Source organism: Cebus imitator, unplaced genomic scaffold (assembly GCF_001604975.1).
Source record: "Cebus imitator isolate Cc_AM_T3 unplaced genomic scaffold, Cebus_imitator-1.0 Scaffold221, whole genome shotgun sequence".
In the NCBI taxonomy this organism is placed as follows: domain Eukaryota; kingdom Metazoa; phylum Chordata; class Mammalia; order Primates; family Cebidae; genus Cebus; species Cebus imitator.
In genome coordinates this window covers 1106904-1126781 of record NW_016107536.1, presented here as the reverse complement: position 1 = coordinate 1126781, position 19878 = coordinate 1106904, and the positions used below count along the sequence as shown (strand labels likewise).

Genomic DNA, 19878 nt, shown 5'->3' with positions numbered 1-19878 from the left:
ATTACATGTTGAAATGAGAAAATTTTGGCTATATTGCATTGAATAAAATGTCATGAACGTTAATGTCAGCTATTTCTTTTTACTTTTTTCACGAGGATATTAGAAAATATAAATTTGTGTTCCAGACTCGCCTTATGTATCCCTGGGTAGTGTGTGTGGTACGTTTCACATGCATCTCGTTTAGTGACACCTGCTCCATCCTACCAGGTAAATTGTTCCTCAGAGTCGGTTTGCCCCCACCTGGCTCTGCCTCCGTGTCCACGAGTGAAGCTGATGAGGTGTAAAACCAAGTTTCTGTCATCAGCAAGGTAGTGCTACAGGGGGCTCCCCACTTTTCCTCTCTCTGTGGAAGCACCAAAGGAACATCTGTGTATGAACCAGTTTGATCTGAGAGAAAACCAGAAACCTGTTGAGAGACTGTAACACATGGGGAACTGAGAAAACATCCACACGAAATGTGCAGGACAACCTGGGACACACTCACCCACGAACACCACCCCGTGCACACTGCTGCGTCGTCAGGAGAAAACTCCCAGCTCCCAGCTTCTCCCCGAGGAGCCACGTGCTTAGGCCATGCATATAGTACCCCAACTTTTACAGCTTGCCTGGAGGGTTTAGCTTTTGTGTCACCTAGATGTGGGAGTGACGGACACCTGTCCCGCTCACTCTTCACACCGCAACCTGGGCCGGGCGCCCACCAGAAGGACACCAGGCTGTGGCCCTGCAGTGCCATCGCTGTCCTCACTTGAAGTCTGTCACTTTAAATTCCAGGGAGTCAGAGGCAGGAAACAGCCCCTCAGCCTCTTTAGCAAGACTGAAGGAAGAGAAGGCTGGAAGGTGTGAGTCACAGGAAGAACACAGCTTGTGATTCAAGACCCGGGGGGTGGGGGGGGGGGAAGGAAAACAATATAGACAAAAACAAACAAAACTTCATACTTCCTTTTATGAAGGAAGGATATTAGAAAATATAATTAGAAAACTTTCCTTTTATGAAAGTTTCCATTACTAATTTGGCCATTAATTCACACACACCTAAGGCCTTTACCCCTAATTGCCCTCCTTTTATGTTTAATGTTACCAACTCACTCTTCAAAGATAGGATCATCTACTGCTTTCTCTAGCGGGAGAGAAGACAAGCAAGGGAAGGTCTGCTGCTGGGAGGCAGCTCCTCCATGCACACCGCACAGGCTGCTGGCCTGTTCTTTCCTCCTGTCTTCAAATGAGCGGATTCTTTCTTCTGCCTGATCAAACCTGCTGTGGAATTTCTCTACTGGATTTTTCACTTGAGCTATTATGGTTTTTCAGTCCCAGGATTTCTATTGGGAACCTTCTAGTAATTCCTCTATCTTTATGAATATTCTCTGTACCTTCAGAGAATCGATACAGGTATGTATCGATGTGTTAGATGCATGGATGTTTCCCCAGAGGAAAGGTGTAGGTGCTGCTCTGGGTTCCCCGGAACATTTCCCTCCACCCCTGCCCATGGGCACCTCAGCCTCACCCTGGAAGCCATGGGCTGCGAGCTACTGTTTTAATCCTCTGCAATCCTCTACAGTAAACACACACACACACACACACACACACACACAGTGCCCTTAGATATTTGAGCATGTTTAAAACTGCTGATTCAGGCAAGGTGTTAGCTCACGCCCGTAAATCTATCACTTTGGGAGGTGGAGTTGGGCAGATCACTTGAGGTCAGGAGTTTGAGACCAGCCTGGCCAACATGGTGAAACTCAGTCTCTACTAAAAATATAAAAATTAGCCAGGCATTGTGGTGCACGCTGTAATCCTAGCAGCTCAGGAGGCTGAGGCACTAGAATTGCTTGAGCCCTGGAGGAGTTGTAGGTTGCAGTGAGCTGAGATGGTGCCACTTCATTTTAGGCTGAACCACAGAGTGAGACTCTGACAGAAAAACAAAAGCCCCAGCACAATGGTTGATTGAAAACATTTGCCAAATAAGCCCAATGTCTGAGCTTCCCCAGGTATCTGTCCATTTTTTTTTCTGTACATGGACCATATTTACTTTATATGATTTAGTGGTTTGAATTTTTCACCCTAAAGCTTATTTTGAATCCCTACACTCTGGTATTTGTGAATGTGATGGGTTTTTTTTCTTTCTTTCTTTCTTTTAAGACGCTGTCTCACTGTGTTGCCCAGGCTGGAGTGCAATGGTGGGATCTGTGTTCGCTGCAAACCTCCACCTCCCGGATTCAAGCGATTCTCCTGCCTCAGCCTCCTGAGTAGCTGGGATTACAGGTATGTGCCACCCTGTCTGGCTAATTTTTGTATTTTTACTACAGATGGGGTTTTATCATGTTAGGCAGGCTGGTCTCAAACTCCTGTACTCGTGATTTGCCTGCCTTGGCCTCCCAAAGTGCTGGGATTACAGGCGTGCACCACCACACCCAGCGAAGAAAACAAAATTTAAAGATTATATTTAATTTGTTTTGAGGACTTCATGAAACATTTAACGAAATTAACACCAGAACCCACGTTGACAGCTACTGACCCCTGGAAACCAGTAGAGGATGTGTTAGGAAAAAGCGTTCTGCTGGGACCCATCTGATGTTGGTCTAATTACCTGAGCAACACTGGTCCCATAAGAAACACGAGGTACCAGCCCTACTGCTGAGAACTCTGAGTGCTTTAGGCTCACACAAAAAGGCAACGTTCTAGCCTAGAAAATATTAAGAAATTGCACTGATCAATATTTATTATTTATTTATTGAGACGGAGTTTTTCTCTGGCCCAGAATGGAGTGCAGTGGTGTGATCTTGGCTCACTGCAACCTCCGCCTCCCAGGTTCAAGCTATTCTTCTGCCTCAGCCTCCCAAGTAGCTGAGATTACAGGCATGTGCCACCATGCCCAGCTAATTTTTTCTATTTTTATTAGAGATGGGATTTCACTGTGTTAGCCAGGATGGTCTGGATCTCCTGACCTCATGATTTGCCCGCCTTGGCCTCCAACGTCTTGGGATTACAAGCCTGAGCCACTGGGCTCAGCCTACACTGATCAATATGTTAACAATTCAATATACTTCTGTGAACAGCTGTGTGGGTTTTTCCCACCCTGACCAATTCTCCCACCTCACATGAGTATCCCATAAATCAATTCACTTCTGATGCTAGTCATAGGTGGTGCTGACCCCACAGGTTAAAGAGTCCGTTCCACAAGACGCCCCCCTCTTCAGAGGCAATCACAAGTAGGTGGTCTGACATGGTTTTTGGCTCTGTGTCCACACCCAAATCTCATCTCGACTTGTAATCCCCACATGAAAAGAGAGGGATCTGGGGGGCGGTGACTGGATCATCAGGGTGGTTTCCTCAGGCTGTTCTTACAGTGGGTAAGTTCTCCTGACATCTGATGGTTTTAAAGGGTTTGTCGGTTCCTCCTTCACTTTCTTCTCTCCCTCCTGCCACCCTGTGAAGAAGGTGCCTGCTTCCCCATCGCCTTCCGCCATGACTGTAAGTTTCCTGAGGCCTCCCCAGCCATGTGGAACTGTGAGTCAATTAAATCTATTTCCTTTATAAATTACCCAGGCTCAGGTCATTCTTTATAGCAGTGTGACAAAGAACTAATACAGTGTCCCACGCTTCCTGGAGGGGACACATATCCAAACCATGTCAGGCAATATAGCTGCATACACTATTAGCTTCTATTTTGCCAGGTGTGGCAAAGCACAACCCACACCCATCAGGTCCATAAGAAAATTGACAGAAAAGTCTCAACACATTGTCTCAGTTTCTGGCTTAGGAGTCACCACTGCTTCTAGCACTTATAGTTGTAGCCCTGGTCCTGTGGCCACTGCACCAGGTGTCAAGTGGGAGGAGGGGAGAGTTGATGTAAGGTGGGGAAGAAAGACAAAAATTACAATCATTGGCCTGGTATGGTGGCTCACGCCTATAATTCCAGCATTTAGGGGAGGCCAAGGTGGGTAGATCACCTGGGGTCAGGAGTTTGAGACCAGCCTGACCAACATTGTGAAACTCTGTGTCTGTTAAAAATACAAAAATTAGGTGGGTGTGGTGGTGGGGTCCTGTAGTCCCAGCCTCTTGGGAGGCTGAGGCAGGGGAATCACTTCAACCCAGGAGGCAGAGATTGCAGTGAGCTGAGATTGTGCCATTGCACTCCAGCCTGGGCGACAGAGCAAGACTGTGTGGCAAAAAAATCCACCATCACCACCACCACCACCAAAATGACAGTCATTATAATGGCATCCTCCCCACCCCCTCATCCCCAGATCCACTGGAAAAATGAAGGAGAGTCCAGCAGGGACACTCCTTTAGCTCCGCTTGTGCGGAGTGGGGCACACACTGGTGAAGGAGTGGAAGACAGCCCTTCACACCTTTGTCTCCCTCCATTTTAGACAATCCATGTTTCGATTGACTGTTCTGCTTCCTTATCGAATTATTACTCTAAGGAGGATACCTCTCAGCCCATTGCTAAACATTCTGCGCTCACTGTACAGCGTGCTTCTTGGTCCACAGACGCGTGGCTTGGTGGTCCAAACTAGAATAATAGCTTATTTCAGTTCTTTTCTATCAATAGCAGTCTGGGGCATTTGCAGCCTCCACCGGGTAACCAAAAGACAATCTGTCAGGTTCTCTTCCTTTAGAGACTCCTCTGTAGGCCCCAATGGAATTGCCCCAGTCTCACCTTCCAAGTATGTGCAGGGCATCCCCATCAGGGATTCTGCCTCATAGTCATAGGCAGCCTGTGTCTCTCCTGCTCACAGACAGAACAGCTCTTATTGATGTTATGTTCCTGAGAGGGAGCAAGAGGAACATGTTTAGATTCAGCCCATCTCTGCATCGCTGTTGTTCCCCATGCCCACTTATTTTACTTCGTGGTCTCTAGTGACCACCTCAAGGGAGTACACGGGGGTATGTCTTGCTGACTACAGTCACTTTCCACACCTGAGGCTGGTTCTACTGGCATGGGCATGTCCTACTTTAATGCAGTCCTCAAGTCCCCCTAGAGATTTCCACAAGGTCGGGCCCCATATGGACATCCCTTCAATAGGTCAGTTTTCCATTGCTCTTGGAAACAATGGAAAATATAGAGACAAATATCCAAATTTAATACACTTTATTTGGAAGGCAAGGTTGAAATTCTTGGCATACAAAAACACCAAGTTGTCTTTGGTGTGACCAAAGACAGAAGAGACGTTTAAAGGTTTTTAGCCATAGTCAGCACTCCATATAGGGCACAGAGACTGTGTCGTTACCTGCCCTCCAGTTTCTAGTCTACACTGTGTGCTCCACCCTCCAGGGCCAAGGGGCCTGAGCTGCTCTGAAGACCTTCCTGCAGACCCTGGTGACTCTGGTTAATGCTGTCAGTCTTCCTGAAGTCCTTGTCCTCTCACCCGCTGCCTGGATCTGCACCAGCACACATTCCTTACCACACACATTCCTCAGTGCCTGCGGCCTGGCACACATTTCTGGTCCTAACTCAGTGTCTTTGGCCTGGCAGGTGCCCAGGGTGCTCCACCGCTCAAATACAAGCCTGCAGAGTGGATGACATTCATTCCCAGGTTTCTGGTGAGCCAAAAAACCTTCTTTGTTTCTATAGTGCGATCCTCTTCTATCTACCATGTGCGGGGTCAGGACTAGACTCACCCCAAGGGTCTAGGAGTCGTGCCATTGACCTCACTGCCTAGGGTCACAAGATGGCACCCTTCACTACCACACCTTGGGTCTGTCCTCACAGCTGCAGTGTGGTTAACTGGATGGGGAGGTCAGTAGCCCATGGTTAGACAGTTGGACCTGGGTAGACACTAGACTTGGGAGCAGGCTGTGGAAGCCACTCCCCTGGTTCCCCTGCCCCCATACTAGAGCCCTCAAGGTCGATCTGGGAGTGTCTGTGCCTTGACCACGCAATGGGTGCCAGGCTGTGGCTAGGGATGCCCCGGGGTTCCTCTCCCTCCTACCTACTCCTCAGCCTCTGCGTGTGCCTGTCATGACCTGTATGTCCTTCATTCTGCCCACTCATTTGTTCACTGGGCCCCTCCTTGGTGCCAGGCACCTGCTACTAAGGGGTGCCAAGCCCCTGCCAGAGAAGCTTGGAGCTGGGTGGGAGCAGCGAGGGGGCTGGAGGCAGCGGCAGGAGTGCAGTGGTCAGTGAGGCAGCTGTGGGAGGAGGGAGTGGAATCAGAAGCTGAGTGGACTGAAGGGCTTGGGCCGGGAGGTAGTTCAAGGTTTAAGAAGGGAGACAGCCGTCTCGGGAAGGGAGCAGGCTCCTCAGCTCGTTCCGCTTTTGCTGTTCGCAGCCTGGGCACGACCCGGAATCAAACCACAGTCTCCAGGTCACCGCTGCCGGCCATAACTAGTTTGTGTCGAGGACCAGGCTGAGCTGTCGGTTCACGCCCCGACCTTCCGGGGACCACGCCTCCACCTCCCGGGGACCACGCCTCCACCTCCCGGGGACCACGCCTCCACCTCCCGGGGACCACGCCTCCCAGGGACCACGCCTCCTGGGGACCACGCCTCCCGGGGAACCAAGCCTCCCGGGGACCACGCCCCCTAGGGGGGACCACGCCACTGAGGCCACGCCCCCGGAACACGCCCCTCCCACCCGAATATACCCCTCCGCCCATCCCAGCACACAGGCAGACGAGCTTGGGCTCACGTAGAGCAAGAGTGGGAAGTTATCAGCGCGCACGCACTACGGGGAGGATTTTCGGCCGATTTCTGATTGATTTTGGGGCTTTTGACCCAAAGTTCAGGTGGTTAAGAACCTCCTCCCTTCACCTTCTCGTGGAACTTCGGGGACAGAGTGTCCCGGCCGTCTCGACAGCCTGAGCAGGGCGCGACCCAGGCAGGAGCCAGACCCAGAACGGTGGCGGGAACCGGGTCATGGCTACGGGCCCCAAGACCCTCCCGTTCGTCATCTTCCTCTTCGCGGTCCAGCTCCTGGTGAGTCACCGCCGCGGTCGATGGCCCGGGAAGAGCGCGCCTTGCGCGGGCCGGGAGGGGCCAAGGGGAGAGGGGGAGGGGGACGCGGCGGGGATGCCTGGCCCGGGTCGCCTGCGGCTGGCGACTCCTGGCGGGACGAACCCGTCGTCGGAGTTCGAGAAGAACTGGGTCCCCGGGCTGGGCTGGAGCGACACCGCCTCGAGGGAGCAGAGCGCGTGCTCCTCCTGGCTGTCCAGTGTAGCGAGGACCAGGCTGAGCTGCCCGGTAGTAAGTTCCAGAATCAATGGAGGGGTGGAGTCAAGATGGAAACTTCTGAGTGAAACCTCAGGAAGCTACAGAGTGGTAGCTGGGATTACATGCGCCTGCCACCATACCCGGCTAATTTTTGTATATTTAGTAGAGACGGGGTTTTGCCATGTTTTTAATACAGCTTAAAAACACATGATGCAAAAGTAGATTGAAAAGGAAATTAAATCTCCGCTTTGTCTGCATTTGATAGAACTATCAGATGAAAACGCCAGCTAAGCGGCAAGCGATTTGAACACTGTCAACCACCTAGATTTAACTGACATTTAAAGAGGAGGAGTAGAACGTCCACTAACACTCATTCCTTTCTATGCTCATGATACTTTTGCCAAGATAGACCAGGTTCTGGGCTATAAAGCATACAATATGATCACTAAACTTAATGAAACTAAACTGGAAAGCAGTAACAGTATCTACAGAGAATTCTAAAATTTGGTTATTGAACAACACACTTCTAAGAAATCTGTGGTTCAGAGAAGTAAAAAGGGGAGAAAAATATTTCAAAATAAATAATAGGGACAATATAACATGAAAACTGGTGGGAAGTGGCTAACAGTGCGGGGGTGAAATATCCAGCTTTCAGTGCTCTGTGAAAGAACTGGGGGTTGGGGAGATGGGAATTACTACTGAAGGATATGCAGTTCCTTTTTGGAGTGATGAAAATATACTGAGATTGATTATAGTGATGATTGCATAGCTGTGAGTATATTAAAAACTACTGGAGTATAAAATTTAAATGGGTGAATTATATGAATAATCATAATTATTAATTATGTAAACTGTCTCATTAAACCCGTCAAAAAAAGAAAAAAACGTGAAACCTATGGCCTAAAGATCTACATTAATCAATCATAAAATATAAGTGTAAATTTAAACCAAACAGGCCGGCGCAGTGGCTCCTGACTGTAATCTCAGCATTTGTGGGAGGCTGAGGTGGGCGGTTCACAAGGTTAAGAGATTGAGACCATCCTGGCCAACATGGTGAAACCAAGTCTCTATTGAAAATACAAACATTAGCTGGGCGTGGTGGTACACGCCTGTAGTCCCACATACTTGGGAAGCTGAAGCAGGAGAATCACTTGAACATGGAAGGGGGAGGTTGCAGTGAGCTGAGATCATGCCACTGCACTCCAGCCTGGCGACAGAGTGAGACTGTCTCACACACACAAACACGCACACACAATTAAACCAAACAAAGTGACAAGGAGGAACATAAATCAAGAAAATAGAATGCAAATTGCAAAAACAATTGACAAAATGGACTGTGTGTGGTAGTTTACGCCTGTAATCCCAGTACTTTGGGAGACCCAGGCAGGCAGAATGCTTGAGGTCAGGAGTTAGACCAGTCTGGGCAACAAGGTGAAATCCCAGATGTACAAAATATACAGATGTTAGATGGGTGTTGGGGCACATGCCTGTCTGTGGTCCCCACCACTTGGGGGACTGAGGTGGAAGGACCGCTTGACCCCAGGAGGCAGAAAAGGCAGAGTTTGTAGTGAGCAGAGATTATGCCACTGCTCTTTAACCAGATGACAGAGGGAGACCCCATCTCAAAGAAATAATAAAAGAAAAGATTTGACAAAATGAAAAGTTGGTCTTCTGAAAGGATTTTAAAAAAAACCTTATAAACCCTTCATTGGTTTCTGTAAAACCCTTCATTTTATAGAAAATAGCTGCCCTAACAGGCCAAGGGACAATGTAAGAGCAGAGAAAGGAGATGCAGACATTGCCTGAACCTAGAGGGAGCCCAGCCGGAGAAGGAAGGATTTGGGAAACATGCCTTAGCTTCACTGTCAGCAACTACTTGACCGGTCTTGATGTGGATCAACGCTACATTTGATCTTGTTTAGATCCAGGCAGTTGAACTGAGCCCAACATAAGTAGCTTTTATTGTAACCATTTTGTTTTTGCTCAGAGGCAAAATTAGATGAAATGTAATTGAATTTAAGTTTACAATTAAATTAATTTTGTACTTTACAACAATCCCAGTTTAAGAAAAGTTAAAAAAAAGAAAACAAAAGAAATTTGAATAATAGCTGTTGACATGATGAGTGCTATTACTGAATTTTTAGTGTGTACTTTCTACAAACAAGGAAATTAACATCAACGCATTACCACTGTCTAATATGCAGCCTCTATTCCGATTTCTCCAGTTGTCTTCTAGTCATCATTTATAACACAGAGATCATGGCCAGAATCCCGGAATTGCTGCTTCATCTTTTTATGTGATACTTTGATATTTAGTGGGAACAGCTTGTCAAAGTCCTTTGTAAAGCAGAAGTTAATGACTTAATGTTCGATGCTATATCCTGACTTTAAGGTTATATATATTATAAACTTCATTTGTGAAAATGTGTGTTTATGTGTGTGTCCATGTGTGTTTATGCGTGTGAGAGAATTCACCCATTGGTTAATTAAACACTTGATCAAACTAAATATATTAGATGCTGTTTGTGCTTGAAGGGCTCATCTCTGTGTGTTTGTGTGTTTGTGTGTGTGTGTGTGTGTGTGTGTGTGTGTGTGTGTTTATTCTTATAAAATGTTTTCTTGCCAACCACAGTGGTGAGTGCCTGTTATCCAAGTTGCTTGGGAGACTGAGGCAGGAGGATCACTTGAGGCCAGAAGTTCCAGGCTGTAGTGGACTATGATCACACCTGTGAATAGTCGCTGCATTCCAGCCTGGGCAACATGGCAAGACTCTATCAAAAGAAAAACAGAGGCCGGGCGTGGTGGCTCAAGCCTGTAATGCCAGCACTGTGGGAGGCCGAGGCGGGTGGATCACGAGGTCAAGAGATTGACCATCCTGGTCAACATGGTGAAACCCCGTCTCTACTAAAAATACAAAAAATTAGCTGGGCATGGTGGCACATGCCTGTAATCCCAGCGACTCGGGAGGCTGGGGCAGGAGAATTGCCTGAACCCGGGAGGCGGAGGTTGCCGTGAGCCGAGATCGCGCCATTGCACTCCAGCCTGGGTAACAGGAGCGAAACTCCGTCTCAAAAAAAAAAAAAAGAAAGACAGAAATAACTCTTCTTGCTCACATTTTCTGGGGTAAAGGTATTTTATGTTACAATATGAGGAAAGGATACAGACGTGTTTTTCTTTATAGAAAATAGCTGCCCTAACAGGCCAAGGGACAGACACGCATACAAAAGAATGAAGGTTCGGAGCTGAAGAAAAGGTGTAAGCTCTGATGGTTTGTGTCACTTGGGATGAAGCAAATGTGAGACGGAGCCTGGGAGAGGTGAGGTCTGGAAGCTGCTCACGCCTGTCTATGGTTTATCCCTACAGGGCCAAGGTGCCCCTGCCACCATAGCCTGGCAGGATGAAGTTCCCCAGCAGACAGTGACACCACAGCCACAAAGGCCCAGCCTCAAGGAGGAGTGTCCACCAGGTGCACTCTTATTTTTAACAATCAGTTTATTTTATTTGACAGATAAACATTGTATATATTTATGGTGTACCTCTTGATGTTTTGAACTATGTATGCATTGTGGAATGCCCAAATCCAGCTAATTCACATACTTATATATTTGTGGTAAGAACACTTAAAATCTGCTCTTAGCAATTTTCAGCTGTATGGATACAGAGCCCTCTTTGCCCTTTTTATCTGTGGGTTCTATAGCCCTGCTTATCTGTGGGTTCTGCATCTGTGATTGCAACAAACCACAGATCAAAAATATGTGGATAAAACAATAAAAGTGATAATACATCAATAAAAGTAGGTAAAAGGCAATGCAGTATAGCACTTATTTATATAGCGTGTCTATTGTATTAGTATTACGGGGAATCTAGACATGATTTAAAGCATATGTGCCTGGCTTATCTGCAATACTATCCCAATTTATATCAGGGACCTGAGTATGTGCAGTTTGCTCCGTGGAAGATAATCCCTTTGAGTAGAAGGAAGGAATGTACAATACATTGTTTTATCAACTGTGGTCATCGTGTCCCATAAGACATCTCTTGAATTTTTCCCCCTAACTGAAATTTTGTATCCTTTGACCAACATCTCTTCAACCCAGCATCCAACTCCAGCCCTGGTAATCACCATTCTAGTCTCTACCTCTGAGATCAACTTTTTCAGATTCCACCTGTGTGAGATGGTGAGGTGTTTGTCTTTGTGTGCCTGGCTTATTTCACTTAGCATAGTATCTTCCAAGTTTATCCGTACTGTCACAAATGACAGAATTCCTTTCTTTGTAAGGCTGCATAGTATTCCATTGTGTCTGTGTATCACATTTTCTTTACCTTTTGACCCGCTGATAGACACTTAGGTTGATTCCCTGTCTTGACCATTGTAACTAATGCTCCAGTGCACATCAGAGGGAAGAGATCTCTTCAGCAAACTGATGTCATTTCCTTTGGGTGTATACAATGTGTTATACACTCCTTCCTTCTACTAAAAGGGAATATCTTCCGTGGAGCAAACTGCACATACTCAGGTCCCTGATATAAATTGGGATAGTACTGCAGATAAACCAGGCACATATGCTTTAAATCATGTCTAGATTACTTGTAATACCTAATACAATAGACATGCTTTGTAAATAAGTGCTATACTACATTGCCTTTTATTTACTTTTATTGATGTATTATCACTTTTATTGTTTTTTCCACAGATTTTTGATCTGTGGTTTGTTGCAACCACAGATGCAGAACCCACAGATAAGCAGGGCTATAGAACCCACAGATAAAAAGGGGATGATTAGATTATATAGTTGTTCTATTTTTCATTTTTTGAGGAACCTCCATCCTGTTTTCCATGATGGCTGTACTAATTTCCATTCCCACTGACAGTGTACCAGCGTTCCTTTTCCTCCCCATCATCATCAACACTTGTTATCTTTTGTCTTTTTGATAGTAGCCATTCTTACAGGTGTGAAGTGATACTGTATTGTGGCTTTGATTTGCATTTCCCTGGAGATTAGTGATGCTGAACATTTTTTTCATGTATCTGTTGGCCACTTCTGTGTCTTCTTTTGAGAAGTGTCTATTCAGGTCCCTTGCCCGTGTGTCCATTTTAATTGGATTATTTGATTGCCTGCTGTTGAGATATTTGAGTTCCTGTGTAGTTTGGATATTAACCAAAATCTTGAATCTTTTGGATATTCATCTCTGTCTCATCCTGTAGGTTGTCTCTTTACTTCATTCATTGTTTCCTTTATTGTGCAGAACCTTTTGAGTCTGTTGTAATCTCATCTATTTTTGCTTTTGTTGCCTGTGCTTTTGGGGTCATAGCCAAGAAATCATTGCCCAGACCATCACCATGAAGATTTCCCCCTATGATTTCTTCTTGTAGTTTAAAATTTTCAGGGCTTATGTTTAAACTTTGGTCCATTTTTAGTTGATTTTTACATGTGATATGGTGTCTTATATCGTTCTTCTGCACGTCAATATCTCGTAAGGCAAGAAATGCTAAAGATGAACTCCCACAGGTTTTCTTTGTCTGATAAAAGTATTTACTGCTCTTTCATTTCTAAAGGACAGACTTGACAGCTATAGTATTCTTGGTTGGCAAGGTTTTTTTGTTTGTTTTTTTCCTTTCTATACTTTGTATGATTCCACTATCTCCTGGCCTGCAGGTTTTCTGCTGAGAAGCCATCAATATTTTTATAGGGTATCCTTTGTACATTGCTTTTCTCTTGCTGCTTTCAAAATTCTCTTTGCCTTTGATTTCTGGGAATTTGTTTGTGGTGTATCTTGGTGAAGAACTCTTCATATTTGATCTATTTGGGGTTCTTTGGGATTCATGAATATAGATGGCCATTCCCATCCAGATTTGGGTCATTTTTTGTTATTTTGTTAATAATACTTTCTGTTCCTTTGACTTTCTCTGATGTTTCTTGGACCACCATAATCCATATATTGTTTTGCTCCATGGTAACCATTGGTACTGTTGGCTTTTTCCGTCTTTATCATTCTTTATTTTCGTTTTCTTTCTGTGACTTGGTAATTTCAAATGATCTGTTTTCAGGCTCACTGATTCTTCTGCTTAGTCTACTCTGCTGTTGACGTTCTCTGTGGAATTTTTATTTCAGCTATTCTGTTGTTTGATTTTAGAATTTCTGCTTGGTTCTTTAGTATGGTATCTCTATGTATATGAAACTTCTCATTTGCTCATGTATTGTTTTTCTGACTTCATGTAGTTGTCTGTGTTCTCCAGTAGCTAACTGAGCTTCTTTAAGATGAGCATTTTCAATTCTTTCTCTATTAGTTTAGGATAGTTACCAGTACTTTATTTTGTTTCTTTGGTGCTGTCATGGTTCCCTGATTGCTCAGGAGCCTGTGGCAATGTGTTGGAATGTGTGCTTTGAAGAGGCAGGGACTTATTCTAGTCTTTACAGACTGGCTTTGTGAGGGAATGCCCTTCACCAGTCAGCCTGTTCACAGATTCTGGGCAGGCCATGTGTGATTCAAGGGTGGTCAGTGGCTGTATCCAGAGAGAAGACCTGAGGCCTGTGTCCATGGGGGCTGAATTGGCACTGGAGTGGACCTTAAACTTGAGTTTGCAAGTGTCAGCCAGGTGCTGTGATGGGTTCCATCACTAGGTCCACAGGGAAGGGCCTGGAGCGTGAGTTCATGGGGACTGATGTGATACTAGGGCAGACCTGGAGGCTGAGTCTGTGGAGTTGGGCCAGAATGCTGGGTCTGTAGTGCTAGCCGGAAGGCACAATCTAGGACTGCTGTCTCACCCTTATCATGCCCTTGTCTCTGTGTGCCTCCAGACTTCAGTTTCCTGCACTCTCTTTTTCTTTATTCCATAGGGATAGGTTGGATGATTTCTGTGAGTCAGGCACCATGCCAATGCTGTTTATAAGAGGCCCTGTCTTCATGGAACCTTTTTCTGGGGTAGTATTAAGACATACATATCGACATAACACTCAGAAATTTCTGATAGGAACCATGAAGAATAATTAAGTGATGGGTGAGACAGAGATGAGGTTGGCAGGGTGTCTCAGGGATGGTGATGTTCGTCAGTATCCAAAGTTGGACAGGTCTAGTGTTGCAGAGAGCCAGAAATAGTGCTCCTGAGTAGCCTCCCCAGGAATGAGAGGCCCAGGGTGCAGGGGTTGGGGGATGCTGAGCAAAGACAGGGCCACTGTAGTGAGTGGACAGCAGACAGGTCAGGTGGGCAGCGTGGCAGATCACATGTCGAAGAGGTTGGATTTTATTTTGTTATTTTATTTTATTGTTAAAAAACAAAACAAAACAGTAGACTGGGCATGGTGTGGTGTGGTGTGTTGGCTCACACCTGTAATCACGGCACCTTGGGAAGCCAAGGCAGGCTGTTCACTTAGGTCAGGAGTTCAAGACCAGCCTGCCCAATATGGTGAAACACCGTCATGACTAAAAATACTGAAAATTAACTGGATGTAGTTGTGGGCGCCTGTCATCCCAGCCACTTGGGAGGCTGAGGAAGGAGAATCACTTGAACCTGGAAGATGGAGGTTACAGTGATCCGAGACAGTGCCACTGCACTCCAGCCTGGGCAACAAGAGCAAAACTCCATCTCCAAAAAAAAAAAAAAAGTAAATATTTCAAAGGTTTATATTGATTACATATTGAAATGTAGTGTTTTAGACACTTTAGGTTAAAAATAGATTTTTAAACTTAATTTCACCTCATTTCTTTTACTACTGTAATATGGTTCTCATAGAATTTGAATTTCTTATGTGGCTTGTATTATATTTCTGTCAGCAGTACCAGTCAAAAGTATGTAATAGATGCGGAATTGATGAGAAGACCAAGCCTGGAAGAGTGGATTTCTTTGTCTGGATTCCACCGAGGGCCAAAAGAGGAGTTTCCCAGCCACTGTCAGCCTCTGGGAATTCTCTGGCAACTCACTAATTGGCTTTTCTCTCTCTTCCCAGGATTTTATAGACCACCAGATACTGGAGCCTGCACCGGGTGCACAGAGGGTGATGATTACACCAGTAGTTTCAACAATTTGCCTTCTTGCCTCTCATGTACAGTTTGTAAACCAGGTACAGAATGTGTGGACCCCTTGCCCAGAGGTGGTGTGCGGAGTGATGAGGCGGGAGTTGTAGCCGATGTGAGTCAGGGAACCAAGTTCCAGTCCAGCTTGGTGTTCATCATACCCTGTTCCGTGATTGTGACTTCGGTTGAATATAAACAAAAAAAGAGAAAGAAATATTTTTTATAATACATGCCACCTGGCTGGGAAATCTTCTAAACTATCAGCTGCAAGTGGGTGAGGGAATGATAGGAGCACAGAGAAGTCCTGGCTGAGTGGACAGGGCTGGGTTTCAGTGGTGGCACGGATCTGCTCCGGTGCCCAACTCTACCCCTGGCTCTGTTCTCCTGGCAAGTGCTCGGCCTCACTCGGCCTTCAGGTTCTCATGCCCCTTCCTCCTCCCCAGCAGGGCCAGGGCTTTTGGGAAGTCACGCAAGGACTCCTCTCCTTGCAGAGTCCCTCAGGTGATGCCCCTGCACCTCCCTTGCTACTCACCATGTGATCTAAGTGATGCTTTCCCCCTAATCTGATGTAACAAATAATGAATCATGGTCCTTTTGTATGACTCTGAGTATTGGTGACAGCCGAAGGGTGGGTGTTCTGTATCAGCCCCAAGTGTGCTGGTGCAGAAACTGGCCCTCAGAGCTTCTTGGTGAACTGAATTGAGCTGAACTGAGTGGGAGGGGGTTTGGGTGGTAAGGAAGGGTCGAGGGATATGTCAGGGAAACTGATTTCCAAAACCTTTTGCTCTGTCTTCAGGTGAAGATCTGAAAAGTCCCTGCACCACGACCACAGACACAGTGTGTCAGTGCAAAAACGGGACCTTTAAGAATGAAAACTTTCCTGAGAAGTGCCAGGAGTGCAGCACAGGGTGAGACAGCAGCCAGGGGGCCCCAACAGCTTTCAGGAACCCAAGAAGACCCGAGTCACCTGGTACCCCTTTCTCTCCCCTGACCCCATGGAGCCTCCAGCCCCATGAGGCATCCCTGAGCCTGTGGGGTCTCCCGAGCCTGCGGTGGCCCCTCCTGGTCCATCTGCCTGTCCCCACCCCTGCCCCCTGCAACAGCCCCTTCCCAACCCTCTCCAGCACGAGTCCCTTTGGGCAGGCCGAAGTGTTCATTGGGCAAAGGAGGTGACTTTCTAGATTCTTTGATACTTTTCAGGGGACCTAGGAAATGTGATTTCCTTTTGAAATCAGAAGAAAACACTTGAATCCAGTGTGTCTTGTATTTATTTGTCCTTATTCCAAGTTGATTTTTAAAAATGTAATTTTTGATGTTTTTTATGCAGACAGGGACCCATAAAGACAAAAGTACCCCTGGCCCACAAAAGTCATAGTAAGGCCGTGGGTGGAGCTTTCTTAAGTTCCCACGAAGAGCTGAGCCCACCCAGCCGGCCTTGCCCCTGACCCCTGATTTCTCAATAAGTCCTTCTTTTTCCTGTTTGACTTTTAGGGGAAAACAGTAATTTGCTCTCTTCTGGCCCTCCAGTGTTTGCTGTGACTGGGAGGAAACCAGCAGACAGGGAGGGGCGAGGGCTCACTTGTATTGTGGGTTAACTGGAGGATGGGGCTCAGCTTTTGGCCACATGGGCTTGTGATTTTTCCCTGGAGTGCGGCTCCTCCTAACGCAGGCCTCCCCTGCAGCCCAGGGAAGCTCAGTGTGTGCCCAGCACAGAAGGCTCCTGGAGCTGCAGCTCTGACCCCCGAGCAGGGAGGCCGAGGGGCTGAAGTGCGCATGCTCAGACCCTTCCCCACCCTCAACCAGGGAGCATGGGGTGGGGGCCTGCAGACACAAGGAGCCTGTCTTTTCCCTGACGCCTTCTCAGGGACATTGGGCAGGGAGAGTGGCTCCTCTTTCATCCCACCTGGCCAGCTTTCCATCAAGAGTCCCCCTTCTTCCTTCCTGTTTGTACCCAGGTGCCCCAGAGAGATGGTCAAGGTATGGGATTGTACGCCCTGGAGTGACATCAAGTGCATCAACGAATCAGCTGCCAGTTCCACTGGGAAACCCCCAGCTGCAGAGGGGACAGTGACCTCCAGCCCGGGGACTCCTGCCTCTCCCTCTCCCACCATACTCATCGTAGTGGTCTCACTTCTAGCGTTCATTCTGGGTGTGATTGTGCTTGTTTATCTGACTTCACTGTGGAGGAAAGACCTTTCTTTCTTCAAAGGCATCTGCTCAGGTAGGTGCTGGCTGAGGGCGGGGCACTGGGCACTCTCTGCCCCGCCCTCTCCCATCCTGTTCCCACAGACAGAAATGTCTGTCCCTGCCCCTAGTCTAAGTATTTCTGGCCTGGCTCTTTTTTCCTCCTTGTGATCACCCCATCCCCACATCCCATGCACCCCCCCAGGAACCTGGTCTCATCATTCTCTTTCCTGGGGATGGGGGACCCCTCATCACCCAGCCAAGATCAGGAGGGCAGGGCCAGTTCCTCCTGTCTTCAGGCCCAGCCTGACAGGGGGCAGTCAGCTCCTCAACTGGATGACAAGGGTCAGGATGAGAAGTGGTCACGGGAGTTATTCAGCCTTGGTCAGAGCAGAACACAGAGCAGAAAACAGATTTTCCACGTGTTTGTTTTTATTCTAGTTCCCCTTCTCATCCCCTTTCCCCAGGGTGTCCCTGAATTGCAAGGTCCCATTTCTGTCCCCAGGCCTATGGCTCCTTGTCCAGTGTCTAGCCCCCAGCCTGCCCCTGCCCCCCACTGCCCTCTGGAGGGAGGTGCTGCATGGGCCCCTCCCCGCCTTCTAAGGAGACTCCTTCTCTTCCAGGTGCTGGAGGGGACCCTGAACTTGTAGACAGAGTAAGTTGGTTTCTCTAAAACTGGGGGCATCATGGGTTCAGGAACTGCTTCCTGTCCACTGCAGCGCCAGTGTGGGCACAATCCCTGGTCCTCATAATGACCCTGACTCTCTGAAGTGGTCTGGGGACTCTGGGGATAAATGGCCATTTTGAGCACCACACAGACTGGCTGGCCATGCTGCATCCCTGTCCTTCCTGCAGCCTGGGTGACACCCTCACCCACAGCCTGCACGCTGGGGATGGGGTGACTACCTGCCCTGTCTTAGCAGTGGGTCCCAGATGTGCTGAGCCTCAGCTGCCTGGGGTGACCTCGTTGGAAGGGGTTGGGGATAGCAGGTCCAGCTGCATACTGCGAACCCTGAAGCTGAGCCCGGGGTGTGGACTTAAGTGAGCAGTTTGCCCTTCCCAAGGTCTTTTTCAGGTGTTCACATCCCTCACGAGGTCCTGAGGATGAGGTCAATGCCTGCAACGAGACCCTGAGTGATAGAGACTTCCAGCCCACCCAGGTCCCTGAGCAGGAAATCAAAGGTCAGGAGCTGGATGAGCTGACAGGTGTGACTGTACAGTCACCAGATGAGACACAGCATCTGCTGGTGAGTTGAGGATGCACAAGACTCTGTAGGCAGTGGGAGTGGGCAGTGCCTCTGCTCTCCTGGCCTAGGTAGTGGGCATAGTACTAGTAGTCCCCAGTGTCTTTTGTTGCCATCTTTATGTTCATGAGTACCCGATGTTTAGCTCCCTTTTATAAATGACCACATGAAGTATTTAGTTTTGTGTTCCTCCATTAATTTGCTTAGGATAATGACCTCCAGCTCCATCCATGTGGCTGCAAACTACATCATTTTATTCTTTTTATGGCTGTGTAGTATTCCGTGGTGTATTCCATGGTATATATACTGTATTCCGTGGTGTATATATACAACAGTTTCTTTAGCCAGTCCACTGTTGATGGGAACCTAGGTTGATTCCATGTTATTGCTATGATGGATAGTGGTGTCTTTGGTAGAATGATTTGTTTTATTTTGTTTTCTATATCTAGTGAGTTGCTGGGTTAAATGGTAGTTGTTTTAAAATTATTTGAGAAATCTGTAAACTCCTTTCCACAGTGGCTGAACTAATTTACATTCCCACCATAAGTATATGAATGTTCCTTTTTCTTCATAGTCTTGCCAACATTTGTTGTTTCTGGCTTCTAATAATTGCCCTTCTGACTGTGTGAGATTGTATCTCATTGTAGTTTTGATGTGCATTTCTCTGATAATTCATGATGATGAGCATTTTTTCATGTTTGCTGGCCACTTGTGTGTCTTCTTTTGAAACATGCCTATTCATGTCTTTTGCCCATTTTTAATGGGGTTGTTTTTTGTGTGTTCAATTAAGTTGCATATAGTTCCTTAATAGTAGACCTTTGTCAGAGGCATCATTTGCAAATATTCTCTCCTATTCTGTAGGTTGTCTGTTTACTCTGTTGATATTTCCTTCCTTCCTTTCTTTTCTTTTCTTTTCTTTTTTCTTTTTCTTTTTTTTCTTGAGATGGAGTCTCTTTCCATTGCTGGGATGAAGTGCACTGGCGCAATCTCAGCTCAGTGAAACCACTGCCTCCTGGGTTCTAGTGATTCTCCTGCTACAGCCTCCCAAGTAGCTATGACTACAGGCATGACACCACACCAAGCTAATTTTTGTATTTTTAGTAGAGAGACAAGGTTTTACCACGTTGGCCAGGATGATCTCGATCCCTTGACCTTGTGATCCATCCACCTCGACCTCCCAAAATCGTGGGATTACAGTTGTGAGCTACTGTGCCCAGCTCTTTTTTTTTTTAATTTTTTTTTTTTTTTAAAACAGAGTCTTTCTTGTTACCCAGACTGGGGTGCA

At 46.9% G+C, this 19878-nt stretch overlaps 1 protein-coding gene across 1 annotated transcript in view; it reads left to right on the top strand.

The window, feature by feature from the left end:
* Positions 1-6627: 6627 nt before the first annotated feature.
* The window catches only part of LOC108318571 (tumor necrosis factor receptor superfamily member 10D-like), an 18311-nt gene continuing 5060 nt past the window's right edge, over positions 6628-19878 (top strand). The window contains exons 1-7 of the mRNA XM_017549736.2: positions 6628-6918; positions 10516-10618; positions 15099-15212; positions 15962-16073; positions 17121-17386; positions 17973-18004; positions 18414-18596. Of these exons, the coding sequence (XP_017405225.2) occupies positions 6859-6918; positions 10516-10618; positions 15099-15212; positions 15962-16073; positions 17121-17386; positions 17973-18004; positions 18414-18596 (870 nt within the window). The 5' untranslated portion in view covers positions 6628-6858. The remainder of the gene's footprint in view (positions 6919-10515; positions 10619-15098; positions 15213-15961; positions 16074-17120; positions 17387-17972; positions 18005-18413; positions 18597-19878) is intronic.